The 15,087-nt window shown below is 37.0% G+C and overlaps 3 protein-coding genes across 8 annotated transcripts in view; 1 reads left to right on the plus strand and 2 right to left on the minus strand.

The window, feature by feature from the left end:
- LOC146454320 (uncharacterized) overlaps positions 1–15,087 on the plus strand; it is a 91,069-nt gene that overhangs the window by 17,419 nt on the left and 58,563 nt on the right. The window lies entirely within an intron of this gene.
- Positions 1–15,087, minus strand: part of LOC146454321 (putative skeletal organic matrix protein 5) — a 36,357-nt gene that overhangs the window by 5,591 nt on the left and 15,679 nt on the right. The window contains exon 1 of one of the 4 annotated variants that reach the window (XM_085095615.1): positions 5,596–5,651. The exons of 1 other annotated variant lie outside the window; for it this stretch is intronic. The gene's annotated coding sequence lies outside the window, so the exon portion shown is untranslated. Of the gene's footprint in view, positions 1–642; positions 1,324–5,595; positions 5,652–15,087 lie in introns of those variants that run through there. 2 more of the 4 variants (XM_085095617.1, XM_085095614.1) reach the window with 2 other exon arrangements.
- Positions 14,426–15,087, minus strand: part of LOC146454322 (putative skeletal organic matrix protein 5) — a 52,297-nt gene continuing 51,635 nt past the window's right edge. For all 3 annotated transcript variants that reach the window (XM_085095621.1, XM_085095620.1, XM_085095619.1), the window contains one exon: positions 14,426–15,068. In XM_085095621.1, coding sequence (XP_084951747.1) covers positions 14,550–15,068 — 519 coding nt within the window. In that variant the 3' untranslated portion in view covers positions 14,426–14,549. The remainder of the gene's footprint in view (positions 15,069–15,087) is intronic.

Raw genomic sequence — 15,087 nt, forward strand, 5'->3', positions numbered from 1 at the left:
TGGAGGGAAGATGTTGATCCGATGAACATGCTTTCAACAAATTGATTGCGGCTTGTACGAAACTTTGACTTTTTCAAAACACCGCATGAATGACCAACAATACCACAAACACCTTTAAATTTTGGTATCAGATTAACACCGGTACACCTGTTTTAACAAGTGTGTCGTGTGCCGCTATCAGGTGCACTATAAATGACGACAACTAAACCAGCGCGATGCTTGCTGTAGACGGTTGTAAGGTAAGTTAACAGCTTGAGTTACACCGAAATAATGTGAGTCTTAGTTTATCGCTTAGCTTGGTGTTAGCAAAGATAAATGCGGCACTGTAAATGTGTTTAATGGTATTAACACCGTATGAACAAATATACAAAGATGCTAATCGCAAAAATTAGAAAATGAAAATTAGTTTTCATTTTCATTTCATTGGAATTCTTTAACTGAAAGCTTAAGTCGCAAAAAATGTCAAGCTAGCAAAAGTTCACTCTTTTCCAAATTCACGAAATGCTGTTGCCTTTCTTTCGCTCTCTAACACTGTATGAACTAGACATACGACGATAATGATCGCAGAAACCTTAGACACAGGCTCGAGGTACAAAGCAAAATCATTAATCTAGCGCAGCAGATACCTGTGTTAGATCTTACCTTAATTTCTTTGAGTTGTGTACGGCAAGGGAGCCAATCCTCAAATGATCAAATCTCACAAACATTTTGTAATTGTTTGTTTTCTAATTTTAATAACAAAAAGATTGCTGAGACAAGTCAAAGGTATGGACACGTAACGGACGGTGCTTATTAAAAGCTACAATAATTGTAGTGGGTAATTAAAGTAGAGCTTTTCTTAATTTGTCTTTGATGTACGCGTTTCATTAAAACTTTTCTACGTGGGAAGTAGTCGAAAGGGAAGTCGAATCTCAAGATTAAATTAACTTATCGATTAATATTAGCAGCATTACCTTCTAACTCCAAAGAGTCTAGACGAGATATTAACTATTTACTCGTGCCGGTACGGCAACGAGTCAATATTTCGGGCCCGTTTACTTTTTCTTGTTTTCGCGTACCTTTTTGTGCATTATTAGAACTATATCATATCCCTACAGCTTAGATGAGTGTTATCCGTTACCCCTACAGTTAAGAGGAGAGTTATCTCTCAACCCTTAAGTTTATTTCTATAGTTTAGAGGACAGTGGTCCTTTATTACAAGAACACCTCAAACATTAAGGTTGTAGATATCTCTAAAACTTCTGCGTATTTTCGCAAATTGGGTTATCTACTCTTTTTAAAATAATTTCTCTAGTCATCCTTTATCCGCCAAATTATTTTGCACGTCAAATCCTATGCATTTTCTAATGCTTAAAAAGGGCTTCCCTGGTTTTGAATACACGGATAACGGATTCTCGGGTTGATTGGCAGAGCTTTGTAAACTTGGAGGCAAGATGTTGATCCGATGAACATGCTTTCAACAAATTGATTGCGGCTTGTACGAAACTTTGACTTTTTCAAAACACCGCATGAATGACCAACAATACTACAAACACCTTTAAATTTTGGTATCAGATTAACACCGGTACACCTGTTTTAACAAGGGTGTCGTGTGCCGCTATCAGGTGCACTATAAATGACGACAACTAAACCAGCGCGATGCTTGCTGTAGACGGTTGTAAGGTAAGTTAACAGCTTGAGTTACACCGAAATAATGTGAGTCCTAGTTTATCGCTTAACTTGGTGTTAACAAAGATAAATGCGGCACTGTAAATTTCTTTAATGGTATTAACACCGCGTGAACAAATATACGAAGATGATGATCGCTAAAATTAGAAAATGAAAATTAGTTTTCATTTTCATTTCATTGGAATTCTTTAACTGAAATCTTAAGTCGCAAAAAATGTCAAGCTAGCAAAAGTTCACTCTTTTCCAAATTCACGAAATGCTGTTGTCTTTCTTTCGCTCTCTAACACTGTATGAACCAGACATACGACGATATTAATCGCAGAAACCTTAGACACAGGCTCGAGGTACAAAGCAAAATCATTAATCTAGCGCAGCAGATACCTGTGTTAGATCTTACCTTAATTTCTTTGAGTTGTGTACGGCAAGGGAGCCAATCCTCAAATGATCAAATCTCACAAACATTTTGTAATTGATTGTTTGCCAATTTTAATAACAAAAATATTGCTGAGACAAGTCAAAGGTATGGACACGTAAGGAACGGTGCTTATTAAAAGCTACAATAACTGTAGTGGGTAATTAAAGCAGAGCTTTTCTTAATTTGGCTTTGATGTACGTTTCATTAAAACATTTCTGCGTGGGCAGAAAGAAGAAGACATTTATTTAAGAAGAATCGTATTAATAAGGAAAAGTTTTGCTGAAACAGGTTTAATCCTCGTCTATTAAAAAAAGTACTTTCAAACCTTACAAACAGCAGATCACACAATTACCTTATAAATAGGCCTTTTTCGCCATTTAACTAAAATCTTAGGTCGCAGAAAATGTCAAGCTAGGAACAGTTCACTTTTTTTTCAAATTCACGAAATCCTGTTGCGTTTCTTTCACTCTCTTAACGAGATTTTTCTTATCTTCAAAAGCAAAAGGGATTAATTTCCTATGTCACTTAGTTTTAATACGACCTTCAGGTAATAAAATACCAAAGAAACCGTAAGAATTAACGATTAATGCTTTGTAAACAGATATTGACCGAAGTGACAGAACCGTTTGGTAAATATAGATTACTTCATGGAAAGTGCGTACTTACGGTGTTTACGCACGAGCTGTTGCCGTATCAGAAATCGAACGAGTGAGCGCAGCGAACGATTGAGATTTCTGATACCAAACAACGCCGGAGTGCGTAAACACCGTACAAAGCACTTTCCATGCTGTAATTTGTTTATTTTATACATACTGAGATTTTTCCGTGCTGAACAGGTTTGGTAAACATGCACTCATAGCTCTCAAGTGTTTTTATAATGAAAGTAAACGAAATGGAAGTACACGAAAATATCACGTTATTTCAAAAATGCGTTTTCGAACGCTGTGATTATCAGACGTTTACTTGAACGGCCTCCTTTTTCCGCCATGGTTTTCATCAAAGTGTTGAATTTGTTGTGACCCATCTGCACTTGATTTAAACCACAGTTTTTTTGACGAAGGACTTTTTGTGGAATTTATTTCGAGATCATTAGTATGGCGAATCAGGTTTATTCATCGTGTCAGGTCGCTTTCGGAATAAATCTTGTAAACGGCAACTGGATCTCTTTTGGGTGGACCGTTTGGTGCTGCGAAAGCCTTCGGTTTAACAGCTCCTGAAATTACGAAGTTCAGCTGCTGTTCTAGTTTTCGTTTGCCTTTCAGAATACTCTAAGTATTCAGTTCCGTCAGCTTCCATGTGAAGTTGCACGTCGCCCCAAGTCATCTGCCGATGTTCTTCACAGCCTCTCAAGCCAAAATTTACCGAATTGAAAAGCCACACTGTGTTTAGCAAAGCTTCGGCATCTGAGATTCCGAATAAATTCTTTTTGTAAAGGCATTTTCTTGCTTGATCAAACGCAATGTCTTCGATAATATTATACTCGCTGAGTACTTGCGTTCTTTTGAATACTGGTTGAAACTTAATTAAAAACAACCCACGAAGGCTTGGTGGTTCATAGTCTTGGCCATCTTTTCTTTTCACACTAACAATGAATTCACCAACGTAGCGGTTTAGCTCTTCTGGTTTTTTTTTTTCTTTGTTCGTTTTTCTCCAGCAGAAATCCAGTAAGTAGCTTCACATCCCGCTGCGTTTTTGTTTTCTTGGTCGGTAATATATTCTTCGCCAGAGGTTTGAACCTACTGCTAGAACATTCAGCCACCAGTAGTTGTTTATCAGAATGTTTTAAACTCGTCTAGAAATGTCCTGCGGAAAAGCCGAAATCCCGGCGGCGAGAAATTTAGAGTCGTAAAAAAGCTAGGGAAATCGACAAAGCTACACCAAAGCTACCACGGTCATTCGTTCATTGTGTTCAATGTTGATGCGTTTTGACAGCCGCTTTCTGATTGGACGAAACGGATTTCCCACGTGTGAGAAAGTCGTTTCGATGTTGCCATTGGCTGCGAGAATTTCCGAACCGGATTTTCAACAGATCAATTCTATCTGTAAATCTCAGTATGTATGAAATAATGGGTAATTCCATCTTTCACAAAACATCACTCTAATTGATTTCAATCGAGAGTAGAGTTTTCCCCCATTTTTACAGTTTAGAGGAGACTGAGTTACCCCTCATACCAACAGTTTAAAGTAGAGTTATCCCTTTTCCTACAGTTTGGAGGCGAATTATCCCTTAATTCTTACAGTTTAGAGGAGTATTACCTGTTATTTCTACGGTTTTTAGGAGAGTTTTGCCTCATTCCTAAATTTAAGAAGAAGAAGTTTGTCCTTTATCTCTATACATTTTAGAGGAAGGTTTTCCATTATTTCTACAAAACGGCGCTAACAGTGCTTTTCCCCATGTCCAATAATTGTCTTAGTGTTAAAGCCCACAGTTTGCAATTTTAGCGGGTTTAATTGAATGTCAATTTTAAATAAAGTAATAATAATATAAAAAAAAAAAACAAGTGATAGCAATGTTGACTGATTTTTCGATGACTTCATGTCATCTTTTTCAAAGTTGTGTTAGTCCGATTATGCGGGTAGTTACAGAGGGAAAAGTGTTCGAAAATTTATTTGCATGTGTCATTATAATTAATTGTCGATACAGCTTTTGTGTTCTCTTGCCCGCATCCGTTTAGAGACATTTCTATTTGTCTATAACAAACCGATTGAAATTGTACAATGCCCTCGCTTTTCTTGGTCAGTTCCACGCGATCGGCATATATATTTGGCAAAAACGTGGACCAATGATTTGTTTAAAAACACGTCAGGACCAAATGTTCAAAAATAATTAGTACCTGTGGACAGCTGTTTGCATGCGCCGATTTTTTGTTTGGTTTTATACATTTTACACTAGTGAAAATAACCGTCGATCATTCAACCTATTTGTTCTGAACTTGTTGAAGGACGTTCGCAGAGCAAGTACAAAGTTCTGAGACTTCTCCCAGCAATTTAGATTGCATCAGTATAATAAATATCGAAAAGTGTCAGAAATGTTAAAAAAAATAATAAACGACGTTTCGGATATATTACCCTTCTTCTGTGAGGAAGAAAACCGTTAAAATACGCGGTTGAAATGGAGGCACCGCGTGCGCATACAACTAGTAGAGCGCATGCATAAAGTAATAGTTCAAATAAAGCTAAAATTCAGGTTGAGACTATTCGGCTGAACAGTTCCCAGTTGAGAAAAGGTTGATTATTTCACGTTGCTTAGGTTGGATGTTTTTCCCATTGCATAAAAGCATACCCCGCACTTCGTTATCAGAAATACTGTGACCAGTGGAACTTTTTGTTCACCGTTCATGTTGTATTGTATTGCTTAGCGTCAACAAGGTGTTCGCCGGATGCCGCACGTTTAATTACTAATTGTACTTGGAGTATGAACTAGAAATACAAAGCTCCCAGAAACGATAAGTCACGTGAGCGAGTAAGAAAAAGCATTACATCCAGCACATCTCCTGAGTATCAGAACTTACCTTAAATTCCCACTTGGTTTCTGAAAGGACACTTTCGACTTAGACGATCACACCTTGTAGGATTTGCTTACATTGTTGGTAATTAAACTACTAGATCTCCTGCGGCTTAATCATTCGTGGCTGAAACAACATCACGTCCAATTGATTAATTAATGATTTCTCGCAGCCAAACCACAGAAAATTAAAAAAAAATGTTTGTATGGTCAATAAAAATACCATAGACACGGGGAATCACCATAAATGATCATCATCTGATTACTCCTTACAATCGCACTGCTAGATCAAATGTACAAGCCACGAGAATAAAGGAAATGATCACTGACGATAAAATTGTCTTGATGAAAAAAAAAAATTCTCCCAAATAGCACCATAGGGAATGTATGGAGAACACTGTGAAGAATATGTAAGCTGATATTTGGGCGAAGTTACTAGTTAAAATTACGCGTATAGGATAATCGTTGCTGATTCGGCATTGGTTACAGTTTGTCTCATTCAATAAAATCAAACATGAGCTACGAACAACTGGATACTATAACCAAAAGAGCATGTTGCACTTGGTTATTAGTGGGAATATTATCATAATACACTGAATATTCTTAAAAAAGGGGGTCAAATTTACAAAGAGTGTACGGTTGGGTGGCAAGAATTGCCAACAGTGAATGTAGCCATACATTCTAGTTAAAGTCTTGCGACGCTTAACGATCGTTTCTCAAAAAAAAAAAAAAAAAAAACACGATATAACATATTATTCTCAAATTCCCAGTGAGAACTAAGCTTGCCGACCCGCTCTTTCACGTTATTGGCTACATTTGTTTACAACTTGTTTTGTCTTTTATGCTAATGATGGTAAACGTGTAACTCAGAGATTATCCTATCAGATTTACCTTGGGTCTTTTAAGCAGACTACAGAGAATAAAAACTGGTAATTTTATTTTGATAGTTAAACTGGCAGATCGTCTAGGGATTAGAATTTGATTATTCCTGAAACGGGGAGACATTTTAATGACAGAAAATTCTGGGTGAGGTTGAGGTTATTGTTTTTCCAATAACGAATTGCGTCGAGATTGTCAGTTATGAAAGTCAGATAATAACTTCACTATGACACATTTAATTTAAATGTTGTCATGCTCTTTTATTTCGTTCACACAAAGAGACGGAGAGAGTCTAATAAGTTTCTCCTTTTTTCTTTGCAAACCTATATAATAATAAATTATAAATCTGTATAGCGCATAAGTCTCTTATGACGAGATGATCAGATATGTTTAAGATGTGTTTTACCTCAGATTAATTTTAAAGGGGCACTGTAACAGAAATTTTGCTTCGTTTAGGTAAAAACTACTCAAATGTTTGGCTGAAGAACCTTTACGATTTAACATGAGGAAGAAAATATTACGTGATATATCCGAGGAAGAACACTAAACATTAATGAATTTTCGCGATTTCTCCTAAATACATAGGAAGAACGTGAAAAATGGTTAATAGCCATAGCCAAGCACAATCAATAATCAACACTAGTTTCTGTGCAACAGTAGGGCTATTTCAGTAACAAAACTGAACCATTATTTCAATGTCTCCGTCAATACAGATACGTTTTTGAAATCCAAATTGACGCTAAAAAAAATAGATGATCTTGACTCCTTAAAAAAAATACTAAAAAAATAAAATGTTTCTTTACGATCTTTGCTATCGATGAATTTTTACGATATTTTGATTGACATGGTGAAAAGTTTTTCTAATTGAAAGGTGAGTTACAGCTACAAATTAAGAGCACCTTATTCCACATTAACCATATTCTTCGTTAGGTTCAATTTTTAAAGTTTTCAGTTCTTTCCTTGAGAACGTTTAAAATTCTTAACGAGTATTATTCTAGATGATTATTGCATTATGGTAAAGAGTGTGTTGGAGGAGCGAAATAGTCATTTCGGTCGAAATAAATTTTATTTTTATGCAAATATCTTTTATTGTTTGAGTCTTCAAAATAGCCGCCATGAAAACACTCTATTATTATTTTGGTGGACGAAAAAATCCACACAACACTTATTCATTATTCTGGTCGTCGGTGAGGAAAGTTTAAAATAACAAATCACTTATTTGTATCTAACTGAGTTAGATAGTAATAGTGAGAAAGTTTAAAAGGAACACGTTCAATATTCTGGCAGCAGAAATAGTCGAAACATATAAAACGTGTAATAAGAGACCGGTCAAAAAGTATCGGGTGGGGTGGGACGGAGCATTTGGAAATGTCGTGGATGAAAAAAACATGGCCCACCCCCTCCTTTTGGTACAAAAGTGACTGACCCACCCCTTAATGGAGTTTGAAAATTACCTGACCCACCCCCTATTAAACATGGATTGTTTGGTTGTATAATCCAAGAAAACCACATGTTAGGTATGACAAAAGCAGCCTCGCTTCAGGAGAAATTAAATTTGACGAATTACGCTTAACGGTTCACCGCTATCACTGTCACTCCAACTGTTTAAGCCAGTTTTACGAGGGGGGACATTGTCATTACCGGAGGTATCACTCCCAGCTCCCTTCAGACCACATTCTCCCTTGCTTCTGACGCTTCGCTTGCTTCTGAGCTGCTGACACTCGATTCAGAGCCACTTGTGTCTTTGCTAGTGGAAACAGTGCCTATGGATATTCACAAGCTAAATGAGAGTTGACACTAAGTCAAGCTTGTTTGTCTTTTTTTGTTTTCGTTGATTTTTTTCGGTTGTCAGTTTCCGATGTTCGATGTACAGTTTAAGGACAGAAACTCTTACTTTCTCAGCAAATCCTCAGAGAGGAGTTTCCCTCACTCCGCATCCTCATGGGTCAAGCTACTCTCTCTGCTTTCTCCCTTTTTTCTCTTTCTCTCTTTTGTTTAACCATGTTTAGGTAATCAAAGTGATGCATTTATTTCACTACCAGGTCTTAATATACCGCATACTTAGCTTCTCAGAGAAAGCTTAAATGCTTCTTTCTTTTTCTAATGAAATCTCACCGTGGCAGGTTGGCAGACACATGTACCTATCCTGTTATAAAATAGGATGACCCACCCCCATGGGTAGCTGAAAACTGAACGACCCACCCCTTACTAAGGGTTCAAAACTGACTCTGCTCCGACCCTCCCCACCCTATACTTTTTGATCAGTCCTTAATATTTATATAAGTCTTTTTGTGGTTAGACGGATATTTTGTTTACAATGCAATTCTGACAGAGGTACATGGTGATTTAATAGTTTTAAAAAAACGAAGTGTGTAACGCGCGTCTTTGATCACTAAGCGATTATCATGTGAACTTTAGTAAATAGGTGTTTCCTAGCGATAAATTGTATTTTAATATGATCCAATCAAGAAAGAAATCTTTTGACAATGATCGAAAGTTATCGCGTAGCCGACCAGAAGTATTGAAAAGGGAAAGGACTTATTTTGTATTACAGATTGCTAGCGAGTAAAGTGTTTCCTCAATCGGTAATAAACTGTGAAATTCAACTTTTGTGGTTTTATGTCCAGGATACTGTTCATTGGCAGGCGAACATTCTCCGTAGTCGAAAGGGAAGTCGAATCTCAAGATTAAATTAACTTATCGATTAATATTAGCAGCATTACCTTCTCACTCCAAAGAGTCCAGACTAGATATTTACTATTTACTCGTGCCAGTACGGCAACGAGTCAATATTTCGGGTAAGTTTTACTTTTTCTTGTTTTCGCGTACCTTTTTGTGTAAAAAGGACGCGTTAGATCTGGGTCAAGGTGATTCACGCTTAATGCGCTGCGTGACTCGCCATTGTTTTGCGTCAAAGGCGGGACTGGTTATAATTTTAAATTATTGCTATTTTACTTTGCCGGCGACACACCTGGCGATTTTATACGCTGATCGCAGCGATCGGCGAAAATCGCCCAGCTGTGCCCGGTGCGGCGATTGCAATTTTCGCCGATCTTAGGAATCGGCGTATAAAATCGCCGATACCTGCCATGTCAGATATCTGCGATTAAATTCGCCGGCATTTGCCAAGTGTGCCCGTTCCCGCGATTTTCTATGCTTCGTCGCTGCGAATCACCAATCAATCAGGATGCGCTAATTCTCATATTACTTTTAACTGTTTGCAAATAAATTGAAACTGCAATCTGCGTTTTCATTTTGACCAAAACAACATTACAATTCACTATTGCTCTCTAGAAATGACAGCATACAATATTTGATATATATACTGCCGATTTCCTGCTTTTATACCAATGCTATAGGCAATCTAGTTATTGTTATTAATTTTGAATTGAAACTGTGCATCGTTGTATCCCTATAAGTTATCACCTATATTTATATGGTACGAGTATAGGCTAATAAATCAACATTGTACCAGTGAATGGGAGAGTGCTTTGCTTCAGGGTATACTCATTCAAGTGGACCCAGAGCTTCATTCAGAATCACAAGACGCTTCGATTCGGTTCTATTTTTATCCTGAGCAAGGGACTGAAGAAATATATATAAACGGCAATCCTCTCTTGTAAAGGGTTTAGAACAACTCCACCTTGGAGAAAGCTTTGAAAATTTGAAAATTGCGTGGATTAAAAGAATCCAAAACGAGGTACCCTCCTCTTGGAAAATTATTCCTGATGTTATGGTCCAACAACACGGTAACCTCTTTTTCTTAACCAGATGCAATTACGATCTTAAGATGCTCTCGCTGGAAAACCTTTCCCCTTTCTACCGTTCAATTCTGCTGTATTGGCATGACTTCAAAAAGTCGAAGAAAAATGAGGTAGACTTTAAAAATAAAATTCTTTGGAACAATCGCAATATTTTAAATGATAAGAGACCGTTTTTTTACAAAAAATGTTTTTTTTAACAACATCGTCTACGTACGTGATTTATTTAACAGACACGGAAATCTCTGCAGCTACTCTGAGTTTAAGACTTTGTATAACCTACAGGTGCCCTTTACAACATTTTGTGGTTTGTTAGATGCCATTCCATCTTTGTGGAAAAAAACAACTCTGCAGAATCACACCAACGCTGAAGAAAACTCCGTGACAAACTTGTCCACTAGCTCTATCTACTCGTCAATCTTAATGGATACATTTGAACCACCAACCTCCCAAAATAAAATTTTGAGACATGGCTTTACCGAAAAAACACTTGACAAAGTATACCAGTTACCGTTTAAAATTACAAAAGAGGTCAAACTAGTGATGTTTCAGTATAAAATTATACATAACATACTACCCACCCAATTTAGCTTACACCGCGATGGAATAGCCGAAAGTGACATCTGTCCTCTGTGCAAAAATGACAGACAAACCTTATACCACTTGTTCGTCCTCTGCACCGAAGTGCACTCCTTCTGGAATACATTTCAAGACTGGAGGCTACAAAAGACCCATGATAAGCTTTCTTTAAATCAAAGTAATATACTTTACAGCTTTTTCGAAAAATCTTCACATTGGCAGGCTTTAAACTACTCAATACTCATAGCAAAATACCACATCTTCTGTACAAGCAAAGGCGGGGGTGTACTGAGCTTCCAGAGCTTCCTTTTACGACTTTCCGATAAAATTCAGACTCTACAACAGATTGCTGTCGCTAATAAGTGTTTGTCAAATTTTAGACTTAGATGGGCATTTCTTCTTCCTTAAAAATTGCTTTATATAAATATATATTTTTTTCTTTTAATTTAGTAAGAATCTTTAGCAGTTGCTTTCTAGCTTGATCATTTTGTACGGAATCACTGTAAAATTTGTAAAAATTGTATTTGATGTAAAGTAATGTTTTGTTAGTAAAAATAAGAAAAAGTATTCACTAAAAGACATAGCGTTATTCCTGTAAGTAGTGTGAACATTGTAAGCACTTATAGTTTTGTAAGTATAGTAAGTATTGTTAACAATGTAGATATAGTCATTGTGGTTAGTACTCTGTGTATTGTAAGTAATGTTAATAGTACTCAGTTTTGTAAATCTCATGTCATGTATGCAAATAAAAATTGTTAAAAAAAAAAAAAAATCCACCTTGGAGACAAAGCTAGACATTTAGATCATGAAGATTAACGGCAACAAAGTATTTTTACCTTGCCTTTTGCCACTCATTTCTGTAACACCGTGGTTTAAAGTTGGTTTAGCTGATGAAGATGGCTATTTTAAATGGGCAAAGGGTATAACCCAAATGAGCTCAAAGAAGTTGAAAACATGAGGAAACTTTTATAGCCCTGCTTGTCTAAATCACAGTTGTTTTTCAAGCAATGAATCTGACGTTACTAGACGGACTGAAAATAGAAAAACACGTTTCTATTGTTACAGGAACGCAAAGTGCTTTCCAGCAGAAGTGGCACCAAATGCTCCAGTCATTATAACTCCTTAATCTCTCCTTTCAGCAACCGATAAAACAGACGATTTTACTTGATTTCAAGGTTCTCCTTTACAAAGAAAACTGCTTTAACCCTATATTCCTTGGCCCTTTATATTCTTTGTCCTTGATGTGCCATTTTTGGGGTAGCGTACTTCTTCTTAGCCTTGAGTAGCAATAGTGTATCTGTTAGTGGTGCTTCTTTTAGTTTTGTCTCTATTAGAAGTGGAATGTTTAGTAGAACTGATGTTGTGAAAAAGGTACTTGAGCTCGGTAGGATGTAAAGCAAAAGTTCTGTAATTTATTGTAATTAATCTAGTTAAATGGTTTCTAACATCATGTAGTCTCAAATCGAAATGTTAATAATGTATCGTATTGTATTGTATTGTATTGTAAGTATTATATGTAAGTATTGTAAATGTAAGGGAAATATTGTATAATACGCGTAATCATGCAGGCTTAGTAGTGTAATTTTTTGTAAGTGTTTTTACAAAATAAATGTTGTATTAAAATAAAAGGTAGTCATTCAGTTAGGTAGCCAGTCACTCCGGCCGTCGTGTTCGCCTGCCAGCGAATCAGTGAGACAATGATGAGTCATCAGTCAGTTAGTCATTGAGTCAGTAGGTCTAATTTTTGTACGGAAGGGGGAACGATCCTCAAATGATCAAGTTTTTTTCAAACATTTTGTTATTGATTATTTTCCAGTGTAAAAAAAATTGTCAAGACAAGTTAAATCTATAAACACGTTTTAGTAACGGTGCCAATTATATATCTGTGATAACTGTAGTTGGTAATGAAAGAAGTAGCTAGTTTTAATATGGCTTAGGTTTTTCCTTAAAAATTTTCCGCGTGGACAGAAAGAAGAAGACATTTTAATAAGAGAACATAAACGAGCCTCATATTCCCTCTTACGAAGTTTAAATGAAAAAAAGGAAAATCTGAAATATATATTTAAAGTATTTGGTTTTACAAAAAAAGGAAGGAGGATGATAAGATGCACTAACATAGGCCTACATATGAAGTCAAAATATTCTTACATATGAAGCTGTTATATGAGCTCATAAAGCACGTTAAAAAAAAAGCTGTCTCTGCCATTTCAACGGTCGAAGATATCAATGATACGATCCATGTCATTGTTGACATTGTCTTTTTATAATCCATGCTCTGCACTAGATATGTACCTCACTAAAGTATAAGTAGAGGGATGAACCATTGAATTTTTAAATATTTTCAATCCCGTCGCATAGGACATTCACCAAAAATAGAACACTGGCCGGTTGCATAATTCCCAACACCAACAAATGGGTATCGTTGCTGCTATTACAATAATGAAATATGTACACAAATATGTGCAAGCGTACGATGTACGAAAACGAAGGAGGTTACATGCATGATCTGCAGAAGTTGTGCCAAATGGTTGATTCATTGCTTGGTTTACTATAGTACTTGAAAATGCAACATTCAGTATTCCTCTTGCTACTCAGAACTTAGGTAACGTGAACAAAATTGCAAAAGTACTTTCAGTTCGAATTTGTACTTCATTGTAATGGTCAATCGATCAAAAGTCAAACGATTTCTTTCAAGAATTTGAGAAAATAACAAAGAAAACATATTGCAAATAAACAGTGACTCGAACTTTAAGATTTCAACATTTCAATTGCAATCACCATGGAACAATCTAAATTCTTCCCTACCCCGCTCTCTCTTCGTTTCGTCTACCATCTTTGAATGGCCAGTTAGTTTGCGGTTTATCCTTCTTTGAATGTGCTCTTGTATTAATACTCTTTCTTACTGATTAAGAGAGTAAGTTCACCAGGCATTTATTTTCTAAAGAAGCTATATTTTCTGATCTTTTCTATAATGTTGGAATGACTTATTTGCCAGCTGACAAAACTTTCTATTGTCATAAGCTGTGTTATCCATCTTTGAATGGGAAGCTAGCTCATTCTTCTTCATCAATCCCAACAACCTTCATTGACACAAGTACGACTGCACATCAGTGACGGGCGCGCGTAGGGATTTGCCTGTTGGCCCCCTCGTAAGAATTTTTCATACTTCATGACTTCATGTAAACATGGGAAGGTGTCTTAAGAGGATATCACCAGACCATCTTATTGTTGATTGCGCTTGTAAGGCTCTTTACGGGAACCGGGAAATTCTACCCTTCGAGCCTTTATGTTTTTGATAAGCATAGTGCTGTATCGAGACATAGTTAATTAATTTTGAAGGCAATGGTTATGAAACCTGACAAACGTCTTCAGTTGGATGTTTTTGTTAGCCTTTTTGGGCTTGACCCTGCTCAAACAATAATGGAATTTAGAATGTGTTGTAACAACTGACCGATCGAAACGTATTTGTTAAGATATTCAAATGTGGTGTGAACGTGAAAACAAAGGACTGTGCAGGGTCGTGGCTATTCCAGCATAAATTGCAGCATCGTTGTTTTCACGGACAACATGTGATGGACAACAACAACAACAACAAAACCAAAGAAACTCAACTTTTTGACATTTTAAGCAGTCTTTATTTTCTCTCAGCTTTACACAAGCCTTATCCCTACTGTTTTAAGCCCCTAATTAACCCTTGTTGTTTTTCAGGCTGTCACCTTCACCTTGTTGCAAGTTCCATCCCTCACTGCACCAAGATGTACCCCATGGCCTTGATGTTTTTGTCCCCATTATCTGCTCCGTGTGAAGCGTAGTTGCCACACGTGTTGGAGTCGTCGTGTTTTCCTCCTGTACCAAACCCGATTCTCGAGTCACAGGTGTTGCAGTTGTCTTCCTGGTTACCAAGGATACCAATTCTTGCTTTGGAATGGGGAATGTCACCACTCAGAACGTTGAACCCTTCCTTGCCACACTTGGGCTGCAAGGAGGCCTGTGCACTAACCAAACTCTTCCACATGTCACGACCCAGTGAAGTGTCACGATGTTGGCCGTCAGCGATCAGTGAGTGGAGGGAGCTGGCCTGCTTGTTTATGACAATGTAGTTGATCTGCTCACCAATCTTCATACCGAGACAGATCTTGGAGAAGGATGTGCTCCAATAGGTCGGTAACTTTGTTTCTTCTTCGTCAAACCCACTCTCCCCTCCCGCAAGGTTGAAGGAAGCTTTATTGCTCCAAAGGCTTGCGTCGTAATGGAAGGATGGCTGAAATTAAAGGTAGATT

The sequence above is a fragment of the Pavona decussata genome, unplaced genomic scaffold (genome assembly GCF_977016875.1).
Source record: "Pavona decussata unplaced genomic scaffold, jaPavDecu1.1 SCAFFOLD_303, whole genome shotgun sequence".
Lineage (NCBI taxonomy): Eukaryota > Metazoa > Cnidaria > Anthozoa > Scleractinia > Agariciidae > Pavona > Pavona decussata.